Here is a 19,415-nt window from a genome sequence, read left to right as displayed (position 1 = left end):
GCAACCATACTGGAAATAACAATCAGTGGATATTCATACAGTAACCACGCATAGAAAGCTTTGGATCAAGGATTCAGTGGTGTAATGTTAAGAAGTGCAACATGAAGACATCCGCCATTTGGAATTGCATCCAGAACAGGTCCACCTCAACAGATGTCAGTCAGACAGACATTAGTAGTATCTAAGATTACAGCCCTGAGTTTTATTTGAAACAGGTTCCAAGGCAGGTCTAGGTTACCATCCACACTTACACTTTGCAACAAAGCAGAACCTCCATGCATTAGTAAACGGCCTTCGGCCACATTCTTATACACGGGTCTTACATGGTTCACCACATGTAGACACTAACCTGTGTCATGTGCCCAAAAATATAGCGTTCATGGTCCACATGTACAACACTTGGTTCTTATTGCATAGGACTCCGCAAAGGTAAAGGAGGGTTTCACTGACTGCCCCACCAACATGGATGACAAGCATGGCATCATGGGTTTCTCTTAACTGCCTCACCAGCATGGATGAAAAGCATGGCCTCATGGCAATTCTGGGACGCCTAGCTCAGCTTTGGGGTGGAGGTTGGTTGGAAAACACCCACACACCACACACTGCTTTTGAGCTCACACGTGTGGCACCAGTTGTGAGCCCAAGAGTAATTCTCTCCCCCTGTTACACATGGGCATTACCGTTAACTCCCATGAAGCCAAACATGAGATCACAAACAGAAACAGAAACAGAAACAAGTACACCCAAAACACCTCAAAAAAAGTCGTTATTTAGTTTCTCCACACGCAGTACTTCTGGAGAAGTACGTTTTCAATCCATGTCTTCCATTAAAATCTCAACATTTGCCTTTTCTACAAGACATTCAAGAAGGCGTTTTATGGAGAGCCTTAAATTGGAGGCCTCTTGAGGTCTGAACCAATGCCTGCCAAACTGATTTCAGAAGTTAATAGCAGAAAGCCAAACTCAGTGGTAAAGCTATCCAAGTTAGGGTTCAATCCAATGCTTACCATGGAATCCAGTGAGCTGGGTTTGAATTCTGGAGGAGCATCCCTCACAAAGCACTCCATGAAAAAGAGTAAAAAAAGGCCACAATCCCAAGCATTTTGCTGCAGTGGCACCTTGTATAACACGGGGACATAAGAGAGAGCCATTGCTACCTTCCGATATTGTAATTTGAATTCATACTTCTTATTTTTCTTCACTAATCCTAAATTAATACTGGAAAGTGTAAAACTCAATCAAACCTACCGCATTACCTCAACTCGCTTACAAGAACTATCTGTAAGGAAATTTTCCCATTTTCCGGCAGAACCATCAATACCTCTAGTGTGAATCCACTCAGCTTTTAAGTAGCTGCAAATAAATAAAGCATTAATAGAAATGAAGAGAGGAGAAGGAAGAATGGGAGACAAATTGTAGAGTAGCATAGAATTTGAGGCAATCCATCAAGTCCACTCACTTGAACGCATAGTTCATATCATACGTTTCATACTGCCATACGTCAGGGAGAATGATAGGTATGACTAAGTATGATTCAGCTCCTGGTGGAGTTTCATACGTGGCCATAAATTTAGGGCTATATATGCATGTGGGAGTTGAGACTCAAAAATATTGACAATTTGACACTTGAAGTTGAAACTTGAAAGTTCAAGGCTTCAAACTTGAAAGTACATAGTACATACATACATACTATGTACTGTATGTACTAGTAAGTATGTGCAATACATTGGACCAGTGTAGGTATTTTTCATAGTATAGTGCCCACTGCCCAAGCTGAGGCCCAGGTTCTTTGCAGCCCAAGCCTAGTACCTATACAGGGTGTAGACCAGCCATGGTGTCACCTTCTCAGCAAAAAAGTCTCAAATTTTTTTATTAAAAAAAAGAGCAAGAATGATAGGCCAGTTTCATACACATTTTACCATATGTTAGCAAACGCTTGCTTCACCAATCATACGAGTATGATACGAACTATGCTTGAAAGCAACTTAAAAGCTTGACTACCACATGTTATCAAGCACTGGGAAAGTGAGCTAAAAGCTTGCACATGTTACCAAGCACACGAAAGTAAGCTACAAGCTTGATTGCCACACATTATCAAGTACTTGTTTTGAGGCTTCCAAGCTATATGAAGATTCCAATTGTATATTCCTAGCCCTGGAAGGCCACCAGAGAGCCAACAACAAGAAGTTGGACAACTAGAGCTTTTATGTATGTACCTCTTCAGAATTTGGAAGACGTCTTTACTCACATGACCTTCCCTCATGGAGTCCAAATGGAGTATGTAAGGCTCCGGCCATTCTTTGTCTCCTTGCTCCACGGAAAAACTTACTATAGCCAAACTCCAATGAGCACTGCATGATCACAAACCACACAAGAAGACAACAATCATACCTTCAAGAGGTTGGGATGATGTTTGCATTCAAGTGCTAGATGTTATGGAACCACCAAATCATACTACTGGACTCAACCACCTGTCATGTATTGGTACTAGCAAGTACTTTTTCTCAAAGATGTTGATGCCTTTTGTCCATTTTCGTAATTTGGAGTAGTAATCATCGCTTTTTTTCTTCTTCTGCAACACAACAGCTCAATAGATCAGTGGATGCTTCTCAGGAGCAACAACAATGCATATAGATGTATCATATCGTGAACCTAAGACAACCTTTGTTTAGATACCACTGCCCTGCGTCTCTTGAAATAAGGATGACGTCCGAGGCTTGCATGTTCTCCTAGATTATCCAGCCCCACTCTATGCTCGTGTAGCTCATTGATCCACAAAAAAACAGTATCATCTTGATATACTTTCTTTCATGATCATCACGCACACCACAGAGCTCCTCGTCAATTGCCACTTCCCTCTCCTACAAATTTGTGAGGAGGCTAGGAGAAGGTCAAATGGCACTTCCCTCTCCTGCGAATTTGTGAGGAAGCTAAGAGAAGGTAAGGATGAATTGCCCGTTTCGAGTAAGAGTGATTTGACGTTCAACTCCACAGCCCACAAGAAAAAAAAAAAGTGTGCTCATCAACTCCTAGTTTGCCCTGCAGCTACATATATAACTGCTTTTTCGGACAAAGCCTAGCATAAAAGATTTGGGACAAGAAAGAAGAGCCTATGATGCTTTACAAGCTCCTTATTGTTGGGTATTTCGGAGTTAATTGGTGTGAGCATCCTCTTTGGGTGTGAACAGCCCTTACTTGGTTTTGGTTAAAAGATAAGACTTAATGCCTATAAAAGCATGTACTTAGGTGGTTCTATTAATATGGAGTATCATTTGAGTTGTGCAATCTCTCTCGAGCTTTGTCACATCTCTCTCTCTCTCTCCATGCACATTCACCATGACTATCCTCCATCCACCATAGCCTTCCAACAAACCCTAATCTCTCTTTGCACATGCTCCATCCTAGCACCATGAATGTTAACATGGTATCAGAGCCACCTTCTCTCTATGCTCCATTCGCCTTCAATGCTGCGTTCTGCACGTTTCTCATCAGAGTTGTCGCCATCATCACTGTCAATGCTGTGTTTTCTTTCTGAAGCTAGGCGTTTTCTCATCAGGCCTGCCCCCTATGTGTATTCTCATCTGAGCTATGCATTTTCATATCCTACCAGCATTCTAGTGGGGCATGTACCTCTCAGCCTAAGCAAGAAAGGGAGGCAAAAGCTACATATGGAGGGCGACCAGATTAGCAAGCAAAGGGCAGCCATTAATGCACATCATCAAGGCAACCACTAGAGCAAAAATGCAGCCCAACTTCAGTGCAGCAGAACACACATCAGGGGTGGCCTGTAGGGCAGCAAAACGCACCCGGCTTTGTGAGCAGCCTAATGCATAGCCGAAGGGGCTCCAAATCAGGTACATAACAGTCCAAGAAGGTCCAAGTATTGTGCAGTCCCGTGTACAGCAATGCAGCCATCTCTCATCATTTTTGCACATCCAAGGTTGATACCACTGCCTAAGGCAGCCCTCAATCATTAACGCAAGCTACATAGGGCTCTATGTGCAGTCGACAGCGGCTATGAAGCAAACTGCAGGTCTAACCAGCCTGTAGAAGCATAAACACACATCACAAAGACGCTACATCAGAGGGCCAGCATTCAGCCCACGACACCCTCTCTGTGCACGTCATCTAGGTCAACAAATTCAGGGCTTTACAACCTTTAAAAAATTTGTGGGTTTTCTGAAATATGGAGAAAATCATCAAATTGAAGCCTCTGCATCCGCAGAAATTTGGGGTTTTTTCAAAATTGAGCCTTCTACATGAATTTGGAGCTTCTACAATGCCGTGGAAGGTCAAACCATTTGCATTCGGGCATCACTGCCTTCCGCAGCAAAATCTGCATCAGCACTGGCATGGAAATGTCGTTGACAGAGACGATAACTCACCAACAAGCATTCAGAGAAGTTTTTAGTATTAACTTCCAAAATTATCTTTTTCCTATTATGTTTGAATCATGGGTTCTCTGCCAGGGAAGTCACCCAAAAACTCAACTAACTATTGTGCGTGTGCATTTTCTTTTGTGATGCTCCATCATTCCCACTTTACCCCTGCTTAGAGCAAGGGGGGTTGTCTTGATAGACTAAAGTAGAGGCTGTCATCTAGTGGTCAAGCTCTTATATTGGGCTTGACATAAGAGTTTGGGTGCTGGCATCAGTGTTCTTTTGTATCACATGATTGCAGTTTAGAGTCCATATCATTGTGACTAATGAAGGTTTGTCAAGCATCACCTGCATCACTCCAAAGGGGGTTTTGTTGGGTATTTCATAGGTAGTTGGTCAAAAGGTAAGGCTTGATGCCTATAAAAGCATGTATTTAGGTGGTTCCTATAAAAGCATGTATTTAGGTGGTTCCATTAATATGGAGCATCATTTGAGTTGTGCAGTCTTTTTCTCTTGGGCTTTGTCACATCTCTCTCTCTCTGTCTCTCTCTCTCTCTCTCATTAGCTAAGGATTGAGACAGGTAGATATGGACCACAGAGAGTACTGGCACAACAGCGTATATGTCAGCTAGAGCCAAAGACAGAGGAGCACTACATCTGCCGATGCCCTATGTACTATGAGATTAGAGGGAGGTTCCATTGCCTTTTCAGAGAGGGGTTCAGCCCCCTTGCCAGAGTAATAGACTACAATGACCAGAGATGCCTACGACTTTTTCTACTAGAGATACACCGGCATAGAGAGACTCTCATACGTGGAGGAATAGCACACACAGGTCTTGTGCAGAGACAACTTACTGATTTCTTTGGGAGCACCACTTCAACAGTGATCAGCACAACAGAGGCAGGGTCAGGACATAACCGCATCCACATCCAGAGGGTCACTCTTGAGCGTGCCTCTTAGCTATGTCGGGACAAATGCCCTAGACCTCAGGGTATCCATAGCAGGTCCAAATGGCATGGGAGGATTAGAGAGATCATCGCAAATCACCAGCAATACCCTCCAGGCAGTTCACCCCGGAGGAGCTTGTCTTCATGCTTCAGCGATCTATGAGGGATTTCATCCACCAAGGGCCCGTCTATACCCTCACACATATTCATGAGCCTCACACACCTAGAGGTGTCTCTGTGTGGACACTTTCGTCCCCTCTTAGTAGCTTCCCAAGTTTCCCATTTTTCCATGTTACTCTTGATCTCTAGATCTTAGATCTTTAGATCTTTTCTCACTTGTTTCTGTTTTACACCACTGACATTTGTACTTCATCTGACCAGATTGTTGTAACTTTTGGTCTCATAGGTCATTTTGGCCTTTCGAAGACGTTTGATGTATGTATGGAATATGGCCGCTATGAGTTGGACAAGGTTGAGGAGGATTGACGGAAGGTTTTTAATCAATATTTTCACCTTTTCAGCTTTGAGTTACAAGATGCATCACCATTGTCAAAGCCTGAGAATCACTGTATGGAGTTGTAACTCCGCTCGCCACAGCAAGCGGCACCAGGGGGTTTCACAAAACACTTGACCATTTATGTAATTAAACACTTAAATTGGCCACAACCTTAAAACATACGCCACTTAATTCCACAAAACTATAAAAGAGAGATGTGCACATCTAACACAACATAGTAGCCAAAACGGGCCAACCCCTCCCCCCTTGGAGTATTTTATTACCCAAGGAGAATAATATCATGTACAAGCTTTGGGGGAGCACACACTCCAGATTTATCCACATACAACCATGAATAATTCATATACATGGGATGTCATCAAAAATCCCCATGAAAATGCCAAGAATACGTATAATTCCATGTGGATACTGGCCAAACATAGCTTATCCGATAGCCCACATAGCTGTCCATAAACCCATATGGCTGAATCATAAGTCCATTCAGCTGTCCATGCACCCATATGGCTGAACCATAAGTCCATAAAGCTGTCCACGCACCCATATGGCTGAACCATAAGCCATAAAGCTGTCCATAAGCCAATATAGCTGAATCATGGGCCCAAAAAGCTGTCCATAAGCCAATATGGCTGAGATACAATACCCCATGGCAATAACAAGTGCCCAATGACTCAATTTCATGCCCAATGGCAATAGCAAGTGTCCAATGGCTGTCCATATATGACCAATTAAGAAGACTAAAGCCCAATACCTGAAAATCATAATATAATCATCAAACACCCTTGCCTTCAAGATTTCTTCACGATGGAAGCATTCAAAACAGTCCCAAACAGCCAGTATACTTCATGGGCAGCCTGAGAGAGAGAGAGAGAGAGAGAGAGAGAGAGTTGTATTAACATCTTCAAAAGGCCAAAATGACCTATGAGACCAAAAGGTTACATCATATCCATGAGGTACATCATCCTGGGTACAAAATAGTAATAAAGAAATCTAGAACTATAAAACCTGATCTAGGTACATGAGCAGAAATGAAATGAAATGATATATTAACGTCTCTAAGAGGCCATAGTGGCCTATGAGACCAAAACTGAGAGTACATCTGAAGTTGGTGTCTCATCAAAGAGAACAACTAAATGAGACTAAAAAGTACAATAAAACTGATTGTCCTACAGTTATAAGAACAGAACCGTAAGACTCCGAGATGATACTGAGTAGAAAATACTGGGAAATACTGAAAAATGTATATCAGGTAGATCCATGTACGCTGATCAGTTGAAGTGTTGCCCTCTCCTTAGATCAAGTATCTCCGCCATGGGGCTGTATAGAATGGAGAGGTCGTAGAAGCAAGGTAGGCGCCTCCGATGCCGAGCAATAATGGCTCAACTAGCATAAGACTAGTGTAATCTCCTAATCTCAGGATCTCTCTCATGGGGTGCTGTAAGATAGAGAAACTAAAGTGGTGGGGCAGTCGTCTCCTCTGGCGGGTGATGATGGCTCTAATCCACCGGTGATGAAGCGGACGTGGCCGAGGCGCTCGACAAAGTGCTATGGCTCTGTCAAGGGTGACTCCTCCTGAAGGACGTCTATGGGACGTCTGGCTCGTCGAGGGGGTAGCGGAAGTCCAGGTCGTATCTGCCGGGGTGGTCTTGGCCCTGAAAAAATCTGTCATGGCTCGCTGGCAGGGTGGATCCTGGTGTGTTGCCCTAGCTCGTAGGAGAGCCTCTCGATGGCGTCTCAGCTCCAATAAGAAAAGCCCCAAACACCCCTGATCCTCAAACTCCATCACATGTCGTAATGGTCCAAAACCCTCTCGGAAGAGACACTAGTATCTCCCTCGTATCTCATAGTACACAGTACATCGGCATATGTAGTTCTCCTCTGACTCCACTTCCTAGTGACAAAGTTGACATATGCGGTCTTCTGGCTTCGTCCCCTCGTATCTACCAGTCTCTACCCTCAGCTAATGTGATGAAGTGCGGATCTGTCCAATGGCATTGTGAATGCCATGTGAGAGATGGGTGTCCATGTATTTAGACCGTGTCACAAAGCCATCTGGGGAGAGATGTAGAAAACGGTGCCGATAGTGGGCCATCTTTGTGCCTAGTGGTAGGGGGGGCTGGACCATGTCCTTTCTGCATCTAGCCTCACGATGTCCATTAAGCGTCTACTAAAGACCCAATGGGCCTATGAGACCAAAGTGGTACAATAATGTCCATGGCATATCTCATCATGGAAGGAAAATAAAACAAAATGAAAACATAAATATAGCTATCTCATTGGGGTGATACAAAACTGTCCATGGAAACTCATGGAAAACTAAGAACATAAAAACATGGGAGCAACATCAGCTCCGAGTAGCTGGTATACCACTCTCCAAAATGTCAGGCATGGGGTTGACAAGTATGGCCGAAAGGTCTCCCTCAGCTATGTCACGTGGAAAGGTAGCTCGATGGCGGTGGAGAGAGAAAGAAGAAAGAAGAAAGAAGAAAGAAGAAAGATATATTAACGTCTACGAGAGGCCAAAGTCGGCCTATGAGACAAAAAATAATACAACTGTGTTCTTGCGGTCATCGGAAGAAAAGAAAAAGAAAGAAAAGAAAAAGAAAGAAAAGGAAAAGAAAGAAAAGAAAAAGTGTGCATGTGTCTGGATACAACTGTGAATGGGGTATACAATCATGATATGCAAACTAGCTAGCTCCATCCTGTACCATACTAGGGGTATAAAATGGTATACATCAATGAAGGGGGTGTCCTGAAGAACATGCCTGGGTCTGCTCTGAAGCGAGCTAGTCGATGAAGGGGGTGTCCTGAAGAACATGCCTGGGTCTGCTCTGAAGCGAGCTAGTCGCTCCGCACCCTCTCTGTGAAACTGAGCTCTGATCTCTGTCATCTCTCTCTCTGGTATAGGCGCGGTGTCCGAAAGCCAGGTGTCCTCTGTCTCCTGCGGGCTCTGAGTGTCTCTACTCTCTGGAGAGTAATTCCCTGCTGTGTGGGCTGGGAGTGGGGTGGATCTCTGAAAGAATGTAGTACTCTGTGTTTGTCGTCCCCCCTCTGGAACTTCCTGAGCCTGTAATGATGATCTCTCTGTGACGTTGTATGTCTAGAATGAATCTCCCCAGTATGCGCTGGTCTGCTGTCTCAAAGAGCTGGTGTAGGGGATGTGGCTCTCTGAAATAAAATGGGATATCTCTCTCTGATGGCTGTATAAGCTCTGCATCTGCATACATAATGCTCCTGCATACCCTCTCCTCTCGGGGGATCCGTGCTGCTCTGCAAGTCTCGATCTCCAATCGATGTGATGAGACTCTAAGCTGACCAATAGCTACTCGGGAGCCGTGTGGTAAAAAGCCATCCATGTATCTAGGCCTCTCATCAGTGATACTCATGAAGTGATTTCTGTAGTATACAGCATCTTCAATGGAAGAGGCTATGTAGGCGATATCCATGTCTCTCGTGTATAGAGCTGCCATAGGTCCTGTCTCAATACTCTATTCCTCTCACTATGAGAGAGACGGATATGTGGTGCATCCTTGTCATACTGGAATGGTGGTAGATGATCCATGTCTAGGCCATGCTGTGAGAACCAATGTATGACCTGTGCATACCATGACCCTCTGTCTCCTGCCTCAGCCAGCTGTCTAGATGCCTCAAAAGCTCTGTATGACAATCTGTCCTGTGGCATCTCTCTAAATCTGTCTAGCAGGCATCTAGTCTGGAATATGGCCTCTACCATCATAGGAGGCGCAGCAAACTCTGCTCGGATAATGTCATGAGGTACTGACGGTTTGCTGCGTATCATGCATGCCATCATGAGAGAGAGAGAGAGAGAGTAACCTGTAGCGGTGGTAGAGAGCCATAACCTTGAAGTAAAGAACCATCAAGAATAGAGAAGAGTTGTCAACATGGTAGAGGCTAGTTCGCAACAATAGAGCCTGTTGAAATGAAAAGAGGACTCCAATTTATAGATTTCGGACTCTCATGAGCGCATGGCAAGCAACAGCTATAATGACAAGTGGAGAGCTAAGATGACAAGTGTGAGGCTACTTGTCTCACTTCGATCCACTGTTGTGCCACATGTCCCAATTTAAGAGATTCTGTCAAAGGTTCTTCAACAAGTCCCCCCATTTGCCTAGCTTACGGACGTACTGATGCAAACGGAATTTCCATTGGGGGTTATTCAAAAAGAGTATTTTAGGAGTGTGATCCTTTTATTCCACCTTATTAGAAATGTATGTGAGCACCATGTAGACCCATGTTTCAATACTCCAATGCCCATTTGTGTCCAAGAAACCATCTCGAGTGCCTAAGACCAAGCTTTAAGCGCTAGATCTTTTGTATTGGGTAATCCCCCATTCCCAAAGCTTGTACTTTCCAAATATTTAGACGTCTCAGAATCCACTAGACCCCTTTCATACTAAGAAATGTCTAGGCTAGTGACAGGAGCCTTACGGGCCAAAGTTTCCAGCAAGTCTAAACCTTCAACTTGTGTCAAATCTTTGGCAACCAGCCGTGCCTTGTACTTTTCCAAAGTACCATCAGATCTGTATTTTGTTGTGTAAACCCACTTAGTGCTAATTACCTTGCGTCTTGGCTAGATTAGAGTATATCCCCATGTGATCCAAACTATACAAAACTATACATAGTTTTTTATGCCCACAATGCAAGAGTTTATTATTAATATTCAATGTAATTATTTAATTGTAAACTCTCTCTCTCTCTCACACACACACATGAATCATATGATAAACTTATGAGACCAAGCAACGGCCAAATAATGAGATGGGTTTATGACCCTTTGGAGAGGAGGTGAAGGGTAAGCACATTGATAAATGAGTTCACTATGATTTTGACACAAGGGGGATAAATTGAATTGAGGCCGGCCGGGTAGGTAGCGGAAAGATACTTCCAAACGCTTGTGGTGGTGGTGGGGAATAATAATAATAATAATGCAGCTAAGCCAAAAATTGCACATGTATGGAGAAGCGTCAACGACGGGGTGGCGCTCTTTATCAACAAAAAGGTTCTCTGCTGTTGCGTGTGAAGGAGGATGATGTGAAAGCCCATCCAGAACGTTGATAAAAATAGATGCCAGGGCCATTTTACCAGGACGATCTACAAGGTCCCAAGTGTGGCTTTTCAAGATGGAGTCATATTCTACTTACATCGCTACCATTCACTTCGGATCTCCTTGTGCTTCAACAAAGGTGGTAGGCTCTTGAATCTTGGGTACCCCTGTCATAAGAGAAAAATTCACAAGATTGTCCCGCGCTCGATTTTGCTTCTCTAACCTTTTGGATCTATGAACATCTTGAGGCGCATCCTAGATGGCCAGAGGTTCTACTCCATCCAAAAGTTGCATATACCACTTAGGGAATGGCTTACCTTTTTGTGACACATCATGTTCTTGTTCCTCATCTTCAAAATCCATGTCCATAGGAAATGGGACGAGCTAGCCTCCATCAAAATGCAAGGAAGCCCGTGCTGCATGTGGAGGTTGTGTTGCTTTGGTGATTTCCTTGTTGCATGATGAAGTACAAGGAAGCTCCTTCTCCATCCAACGTGGTTCTTGGAATATCACATCACGGCTCGCTATGATCTTCTTTGCTTTATGGTCATAGAGCCGATATCTTTTCCAACTCCATGTTATAACCCAAGTAGATGCATTTATGGCTTTTGGCATCCAATTTGGTCCTCTAAGCATTTGGAACATGTATATAACATTCACACCCAAAAAAACTTTCAAGTATGTAGCTGAATGTTTCTTACCCAAGTAGGCTTGTAATGGAGTCATCTCTTCGACCGCCTTTGTTGCACTCCTCTTAAGAATATACACAACCGTGTTAACTACCTCAGCCCAAAAGGATTCAAGTAGATTCTTGCCATTAAGCATACTCATTGCCATCTCAACAATAGCGCAATTCTTGCACTCTGCAACACCATTTTGATGCGGAGTGTAAGCGGTAGTGAGTTGCCACTTTATGTCTCTTTTCTTGCATAAACCCAAGAACTCATCAAACATGAATTCTCCACCTCGGTCTATTCTAAACTACTTCAATTTTGTTCCTATCTTAATTTCAACCAATGCAAGCCAATACTTAAACTTTCCAAAAGCCTGAGACTTTTCCTTAAGAAAGTACATCCAAATCTTCCTACTGTAATCATCTATCAATGTGAAAAAATAGGAAGGACCTCCAAGTGCAATTGTACTTATCTTTCCACAAAGATCAATGTGTCCAAACTAAAAGCATGTCCAAACTGAAGAGGAGCCTTAGCCCTGAAACTCCCCTCTTATGGAAAGAATTTATGGTGCTTCTTACCCATCATGCAAGCTTCACAAGTTCACATACATCCGGACTATCAAAAATTGGTAGCAAATGCTCAACTAGCTTACCTTTCTGCACCTCTGAAAAAGTATCCATATTGAGATGTCCATATCTCTCATGCCAAAGTTTATTGCTTCCCAAATCGGCCTGGATTGCAAAACACAAGTTGTTTCTCCACGTGCCCTTTGCAATGACCTTATCATCTCCATCAAGAATTACTACACCATTCTTGTCAAAGTGAAGTCAAGATCCGTGATGGCCGAGACAAAAAGGAGGTTTCTCTTCATATCTGGAACTCAAAAAACATGTACAACCTTCTTTAGACATAAGTGAAACAGTATCTGAACCTTTGATTGGACACTTTGCATCATTCTCATTGCCACCATGATATCATGTCTCACAGACTTAGAGAGGAATACCAATCCTTACGACTCGTCATGTGCTTAGAAGCCCCAATCTCGATGATCCACGAATCATCATGTGCTGCAACATTAGCTATCTCAATGCACACTTCTTCAATGGCAACAAACAGCTCTATTTCTGCAGCAAATTCTTCCTTGGTCTTTAGAGTGCCATTCTTGACATCTGCTTGCTTTTTCTTGCATTCTTTGGCTATGTGCCCTTTCTTGTTTTATAGTAAAAGCATTTAACCTTTTTCTTTTGATTTCAAGTGTTAGAATCCTTATCCTTATGCTAGCAAAGAAAGCCTAATTGCAACCATTACGACTCTACATCCGCATCTCCACATCCCGAAGTAATGAGCTGAACTCTTCGAATGTGAGAGGAGTTGACCTGACACCAACATTCAAGGATGTAACAAAAGCCCTTAGACAACGCAACGAGCGAGGTTGGGGAGATCACACGTATGCCGATTGCAATCATCTGGTCATGGAGATCTTGGATTCTCGTGAGAAACACCTCTGTCGTTTCACCTTCATTCAGCTTCTCTTATTGAAGCTGGTTTTCGAGATTCTATTGGTGGTCTCGTACTGGCTCTACAACAAAGCCCATGCTTCTGGGCCAGACATGCTAAACCATGGTCAACACACTATCTTCCAAGCTAGTGTTAATGGTGCAGAGACCAAGCTTGAAAAAGGTCGGCAATAAGGAGCGCAGGGTTGCCATCTACATCCCTTGTTGGTGGCGGGTGAACATCAACACCGATGACGGTGTCCCAAAGCTCATAGGAGGAAAGAATAGCCTTAAGCTTGAGCCTCCGGAGAGGATAATTGGTGCCGTTAAGCTTTCCATCAGCACCAAATGGTGGTGGGTAGGGTCTTGAAAAAGATGCCATTGCTAGACATCAATTAGTAAAGAGGTTTTGTACCGAGCCGGAGCCCTGATACCATGTAAGAGAATACAACGTGCGATATATACAAGAGAACACTCACAAGAAGTAGGATCTTTCAAAGCACAAAACTTCAAATATCAAATTGCACAATAACAAAAATAGAGAAGAATACCATACCACTGAAGTGATGTAGAATAGACGGCAAAGTCCCACACCCTAAGCTCCTGTGAAGAGAGCTTCGAGATGGTTGATCTCGAACTACTACGACAAAGACTATATGCTATTAGAAGCTGGGAGTAAACTCACAGTGATGACCGATGAACTGTGTGGAGAAGGAGCTAGCCATGTATCTTTATAGGCCTGCATACGCGGGATGGCCATGGCATACATGACCCCGTAGGTCTACGGTTATAGTTAGTGCCACCACCCGTGGTGTAGACTCGGCCCATAAAGATGTACTAGACACTGTGTAGCAGCATTCCCACCTCCCACGGCCATTCAGGCACATCTTGGACCAAGTTTGAAGCCCGCAATGTCAGGACAAGGTGTCCAAGAGTAAAGTCTACCTACTCCGTGTGTGGACCATTGTGAGATAACAGTCTAGTTTAGCACGTAGCCTATTTGGCAATGTGCGAAATATAATCCAATCCATCTCTAAACCATCTAGTCTCTTAGGCCACCTTCCCGTGTGAATATGGGGATGCCGGGCGTCCGGGCTGCTCAACCATGGCTACTTCTCATAATGGGGGGCGTACAAACATGAACTAGCCGGTGCCTAGGCAATACAATCTGAGGATGGAGCATTGATATCCAACAGGGCAGTGCAAGTTGCAAACGAGAAGCTTCAGGTCAATCCTGTAAGACTAAAACCCCTCCAGTTTGTCTTTGTTATTACGTGATTAGGATGGTGTTTAAGTCTTTAATAATGAACTCAAGCCAAGCTCCAGATCAAAGGGTCTCTTTCGAGAGGAATCCTTTGAAGATGGGCCAATATGTAAGTTGTGATGTACCACCTGAAGAAAGCAATCAACTGTTAGACTGAGCTTAAAGTTTAGGAGAGGTGATCAAAAGTTCTTACTGTGTGTGTAGCCTGCACGGAAAGAATCTTCGCAATTTATGGAGGAGTAAATTGCCTCTCAAGCAAAAGCTTTTCCTATGGCGTCCTTATCTGTGGGGGTCACTCTTGCTAAACGAAGGATTGCATCTGCTTCTTGTCTTCGATGCATGGTCCCTTCTGAAACGGTGCCTCATTTGTTTTGGACGTGCTCCAGCACTAAGGCCTTCATCCGCAAAATTTCCATGTTACTTCACCTTCGTTTCCCTAACTCTTTTTTTGGGAAACACTTTTGGCTTTTTGGCAGACTCCCTACAATCATGGTCATTACTCTTTACTTTTGTACTGGGTCAGATATTGGGCTTTTTGGACCATATGGCAGGATCACAACATGAGATATTTTGGGAAACCGTTCTTGCAATCTTATCAGTATTTTAGAAGCTCCTTACGGCAATCTGTTTATGCTGCTTGCCACCAAGGAGATCTTCATCAGTCATGCCTAGAAATAGTCTCTTTGCTTCTGATTTCCCGTTGAGGCTCTCCGTTTTGGAGACTCTCATGTAAATTTCATTGATAATATACTGTCCATGGATTTACCAAAAAAAAGTGTGTAGCCTGCACATGTGCACACACGCAAATTTATTTTATTTTTTTATTTTTATTTTTATTTTTTATTTTTATTTTTATTTTTTTGGGGGGGGGGAGGGGGGAGGGGGGAGGGGGGGGTTTATGCATACCCACTTGAGTGGCTGGTTAGGCATGTGCAGGTGTGTGTGCAGGGCCAGGGACCCAGGCATTACTACAGTATCTGAATAATAGAAACTGTGCTATATCAAGTAAAGGACAAGCACTGCCAAACCTTTTCCAGAAGCAGTTTCTTGAAGAAGAAAGTATTAAAGAAGTGAAATCTTTCTTTCTTCTCATTGCTCAAATTTTCAGGTCTCTGGATGTACCTGGTCCATATAAAAACAGCCAATATCAAAGCCTAATCAGTGGCAAACGCACTGCCATAATAAAGTTGTCAAATTTAAATATCTTATTGTGTGCCATTTCAAAACAGAATTTCTATTGATGCAGACTAACGCACATTTAAGGATGGCTTCACACACATCTGCCACAGACATAAGCCTTGGAGGGCGTGGTAAGGAAACACGGTCTACAGATAAGCATCGTGGGCCGCCATAATTGCCACGTCACAGCCACCGTAGTTGCCATGTCACAACCAACTTCTTGCGAAAGTTATGCATCATGGTCACACCAGTCACCAAGCAGACAGAAAAATGTGCATAACAGAAGCATCAAGCCTCCTACCTCATCCAATCGACATGGATGCTTCAACTGTTTGGCCCACAATGGGCTTGTAATTTTGATGCCACTTACAGTGAATATATGGTCTGTCTGTCCTTCCTTTGTGCAGATGTTACAGACCCTATTACGTTATGGCCTGTACATAATACCTCAGGGTGGTACACATCCCCTCCCTAGGCATGAAACCCTGGTGCTCTACCAGCTCACAGTTCTCTCATAGCTATCTTTCCTCCCTTTTAGGCCCCTCTGTTTAGCTCTGCAGACAATGTCCCAAAAAATAAATGGAAATATGGAAGCACCCTTACTTGATGTAGAAGTCGATGACAGTGTCATTCAGAAACTGATAAGCATCCAGATGCTTCAAATCAGATTGCTGGACCTCAACTCCCTCTGGGTCACCTCTATAAACGACCATGCCAAAGATCAAATGACTTTTGTGCTACTTTCTATAATCCAATTGCAGATGGAGAGAGAAGGTGGGTGTGTGTGTGTGTGTGTGTGTGTGTGTGTGTGTGGTGGTTTTAAATTTATGAACATATAAATATACTGCACTGGATATTACCCAAAAAAAAAAAAGTGTGTGTGTGTGGTGGGTGGGGGGGGGGGGGGTTTGGATTATTTACCTTGGATATGCAACCCTGAAGCCCTCCTTCCTGAAACAATGATGATGTGTTATACAAACAAGTTAGATTCAAAACGTTTTGCTGAAAAAGAATGTTGTCATACATACCCCCCAGAATTACTGCGCAAGCCATACCCATGTACTACAGAGTTCTTGCCAAATTGGAATTTATCCCTTGCATATTCTAACCCCCTCTTCTCTTCATCATCAGAAAGCTCCATTGCTGTGTCCTGAATTAATAGCACAGACTTATCTTCACAAAATAATGCAAGCCCAATGTGGTGTAGAAATCCCCATAAAATTGATGGTCAAACATATATTTTCTAGTCTTTTTGCAAATCAAGATTCAAAATCTATTTATGAATCATGGTCGATTTTTTCAAACAGTTCACAAGGACCCTAGAAGAGAACTATTATGTGGGTGCTTGTGTGCATGTGTTGTGTGAGAGCGCATGCATGTGCACGCACGTGAGTTCATTAATAAAAACCAGCCAACGAACCAGGGATGCACCCACAGAATCCAGATGCCTATGTATCCTTGGAAGCAATCTACTGTTCTGGCCTAAAACAGACTGCAAAGCAAACAAAACCTTGAGTCAGAAGAACATACAGACGAAGTTCAGCAGCCACTTTACGATTCAAAAAAAGAGGAGGGAACCACCTTATTGGTAATAGCCTGTCTACTGGAAGTAACTGGTGAAAATCCACATGATGCATTTGCATGTTTCCTGCAGAATTCAAAAACTTGAATAGTGTCCAAAATTGCAAGGTTTTATGTTTACGAATGGGTTACAAACTGTGAATACTGTATGGTAGCAAGAGACTGCATGTGGAAGGTCTGGGTGATGTTTGTGCAGTACATACCAGTGGAGGCCTGAAGCTGCCAAGTGATGACATGTGACTCTCATGATAAGAGACGTGATAGTTGCCAAACCCTCTCAGCCTCTATGCATCCCCTCATGAGAGCTATCTTATATGAAGTCCTTCGAGTCTCTGAGTATGCCTTGAAAAAGGCTATGTAAATACTCACTTATGTGAGTAAGTGCGTGTGAACAGCCTCTTGTAGCCGTTTTGTGTGTGTATGTGATAAGCAATAATGTCATGGGCACTTGCCATGTGTCATTGCCCCAGTGTCTGTTGTGTCAAAATATAAGGCTCTAAAAGCCTATAAAAGCATTGTACTCTTTGAAGCTTTTAACATCAATCAAAGTATATATACCTAGATAAATCCGAGAGCATGCCAAAATTCACCTTTTAGGAACGTGTATGTTATATACTCAGGGTAGTCAACCCACAAGACTCTATAACTATCAACTCCATTATGCATAGTATGGACTAGATACTACAACATCCCCACTAACGTCATCAATGCCCAATAGTGGGTGTAGAACTCTGTATCAAGATATGCTCTCTCTCTCTCTCTCTCTCTCTCTCTCACACACACACACATAAGAGCATATATTCACACAAAGCCCTTCGTACTGAGTTTCTATCAAACCTCCGGAGATGCAGGGCAAACTAAGCCATAATGAAGCCTACCACTAAAGGAAGTAGCAAATAGAAAGAATTAGTACACCAAATAAGTAGTTGATAGGGAAAATGCACCACTAAAGATAGAAAGAATAAGCACAATATCAATTGGCCGCAACTCGGACGAAAACTTCACAACGTGAAATCTGCCATGTCTGCTAATACGGCTGATACCTAGGTAAATCCAGGAACATGCCCAAATTCACCTTTTAGGAATGTGCATGTTATATACTCATGGTAGTCAACCCACAAGACTATATAACTATCAACCCCATTATGCATAATATGGACTAGATACTACGACATCCCCACTAACATCATCAGTGTCCAATAGTGGATGTAGAACTCTGTATCAAGATATGCTCTCACACACGTACTCCACACCCAATATCTTTGAGTCGTGCAATCACTTTGTCTCTCTCTTTGGGTTTGTTACATCTCTCTCTCTCTCTCTACTACACACCACCATGGATCTGTTTAAGCCTCCATAACTGTTGGCTTTGCTAACCCTAACTACCACAAATGGTGTCAGACGCACGTTCAGCTTGATGCCGCCATCCGCGCCACCACATTTGGGCGCCCAGCCACCACCCAACCCGTCGGCAGCAATGCCCATTTTGTTGGCAGCACTAGTGCCCACAGAACCACCGCCGCCCAGCTCCTAGTGCAGGGTTGTTTCCGTACGGCATACGATGGCAGATCGTACGGAATATCGTATGGCACGATACCCTACAGACTCGTAGAGATTTTTCCCCAAAAAAAAATTTTTTTGAAGTTGTTTTTTCAAAAAAAAATCCTAAAAATATTTTTTTTTTTTGGAGATAATGGTCTTTCTTTTGCTTATCTATGGCTGTTTGAGCTTCCTCTGTACTATGATGCTTCCCTCCTTTCTAAAATACTCCATATCTAGAATTGGAAATACCTAAGTTTATAAGTATTTTTTTAGAACACCGCATTTTATCGTACAATAAGAAGAAATTTTATATCGTACCATATTTTCCCGTACAGTATCATAACTTGTGAACCGTACGGTATCATACCTGACACCTATGTCCTGGTGATCGCTGCTGCCCAGCCCCTCCTCCATGTTGGAATTAGGGTCAGGGTTGTAACAATGCACACATACAAGATAGAGAAGCTTGAGAGCACACAAACTCACTAGATTAGAATAAACAAATGTGTGCCAGATAAAAAAGATAAGTACACACCCCAAAATGAGTAGATAAGAGGGTGTACATACATACATGAGAAAAAACCTCCTAGTGAGGGAAAAAGTGTCCCGGCAGTCATAAGTGTGTTCACACACATCACAACCATATAATGCTACAAATCCCCCCCTGGAGTGATGATGTGAACATGTACAGGGTATGAATAATCAATCCTGAAAAGGCAGTAAGCCCAAAGCTTTACGAAAAGCTTCGAACTTTTCACAAGAAAGAGCCTTCG

At 43.2% G+C, this 19,415-nt stretch overlaps 1 protein-coding gene across 7 annotated transcripts in view; it reads right to left on the bottom strand.

The window, feature by feature from the left end:
• Positions 1-253: 253 nt before the first annotated feature.
• LOC147607291 (uncharacterized) overlaps positions 254-19,415 on the bottom strand; it is a 48,472-nt gene continuing 29,310 nt past the window's right edge. For 2 of the 7 annotated variants that reach the window (XM_086790735.1, XM_086790734.1), the window contains exons 5-16: positions 17,101-17,167; positions 16,940-17,011; positions 16,548-16,669; positions 16,441-16,470; positions 16,123-16,218; positions 15,369-15,462; positions 2,472-2,572; positions 2,217-2,351; positions 1,257-1,353; positions 1,008-1,118; positions 753-930; positions 254-660 (exon numbers count right to left, since the gene is read on the bottom strand). In XM_086790735.1, coding sequence (XP_086646861.1) covers positions 811-930; positions 1,008-1,118; positions 1,257-1,353; positions 2,217-2,351; positions 2,472-2,572; positions 15,369-15,462; positions 16,123-16,218; positions 16,441-16,470; positions 16,548-16,669; positions 16,940-17,011; positions 17,101-17,167 — 1,045 coding nt within the window. In that variant the 3' untranslated portion in view covers positions 254-660; positions 753-810. Of the gene's footprint in view, positions 661-752; positions 931-1,007; positions 1,119-1,248; positions 1,354-2,216; positions 2,352-2,471; positions 2,573-5,948; positions 6,593-15,368; positions 15,463-16,122; positions 16,219-16,440; positions 16,471-16,547; positions 16,670-16,939; positions 17,012-17,100; positions 17,168-19,415 lie in introns of those variants that run through there. The other 5 variants (XM_086790741.1, XM_086790740.1, XM_086790736.1 and 2 more) reach the window with 5 other exon arrangements.

This window comes from Cibotium barometz, chromosome 55 (genome assembly GCF_041138505.1).
Source record: "Cibotium barometz isolate CiBa-2024 chromosome 55, ASM4113850v1, whole genome shotgun sequence".
NCBI classification, from domain to species: domain Eukaryota; kingdom Viridiplantae; phylum Streptophyta; class Polypodiopsida; order Cyatheales; family Cibotiaceae; genus Cibotium; species Cibotium barometz.
Note: the sequence above shows the minus strand (reverse complement) of the source record. Positions and strands in the feature narration are given on the sequence as shown.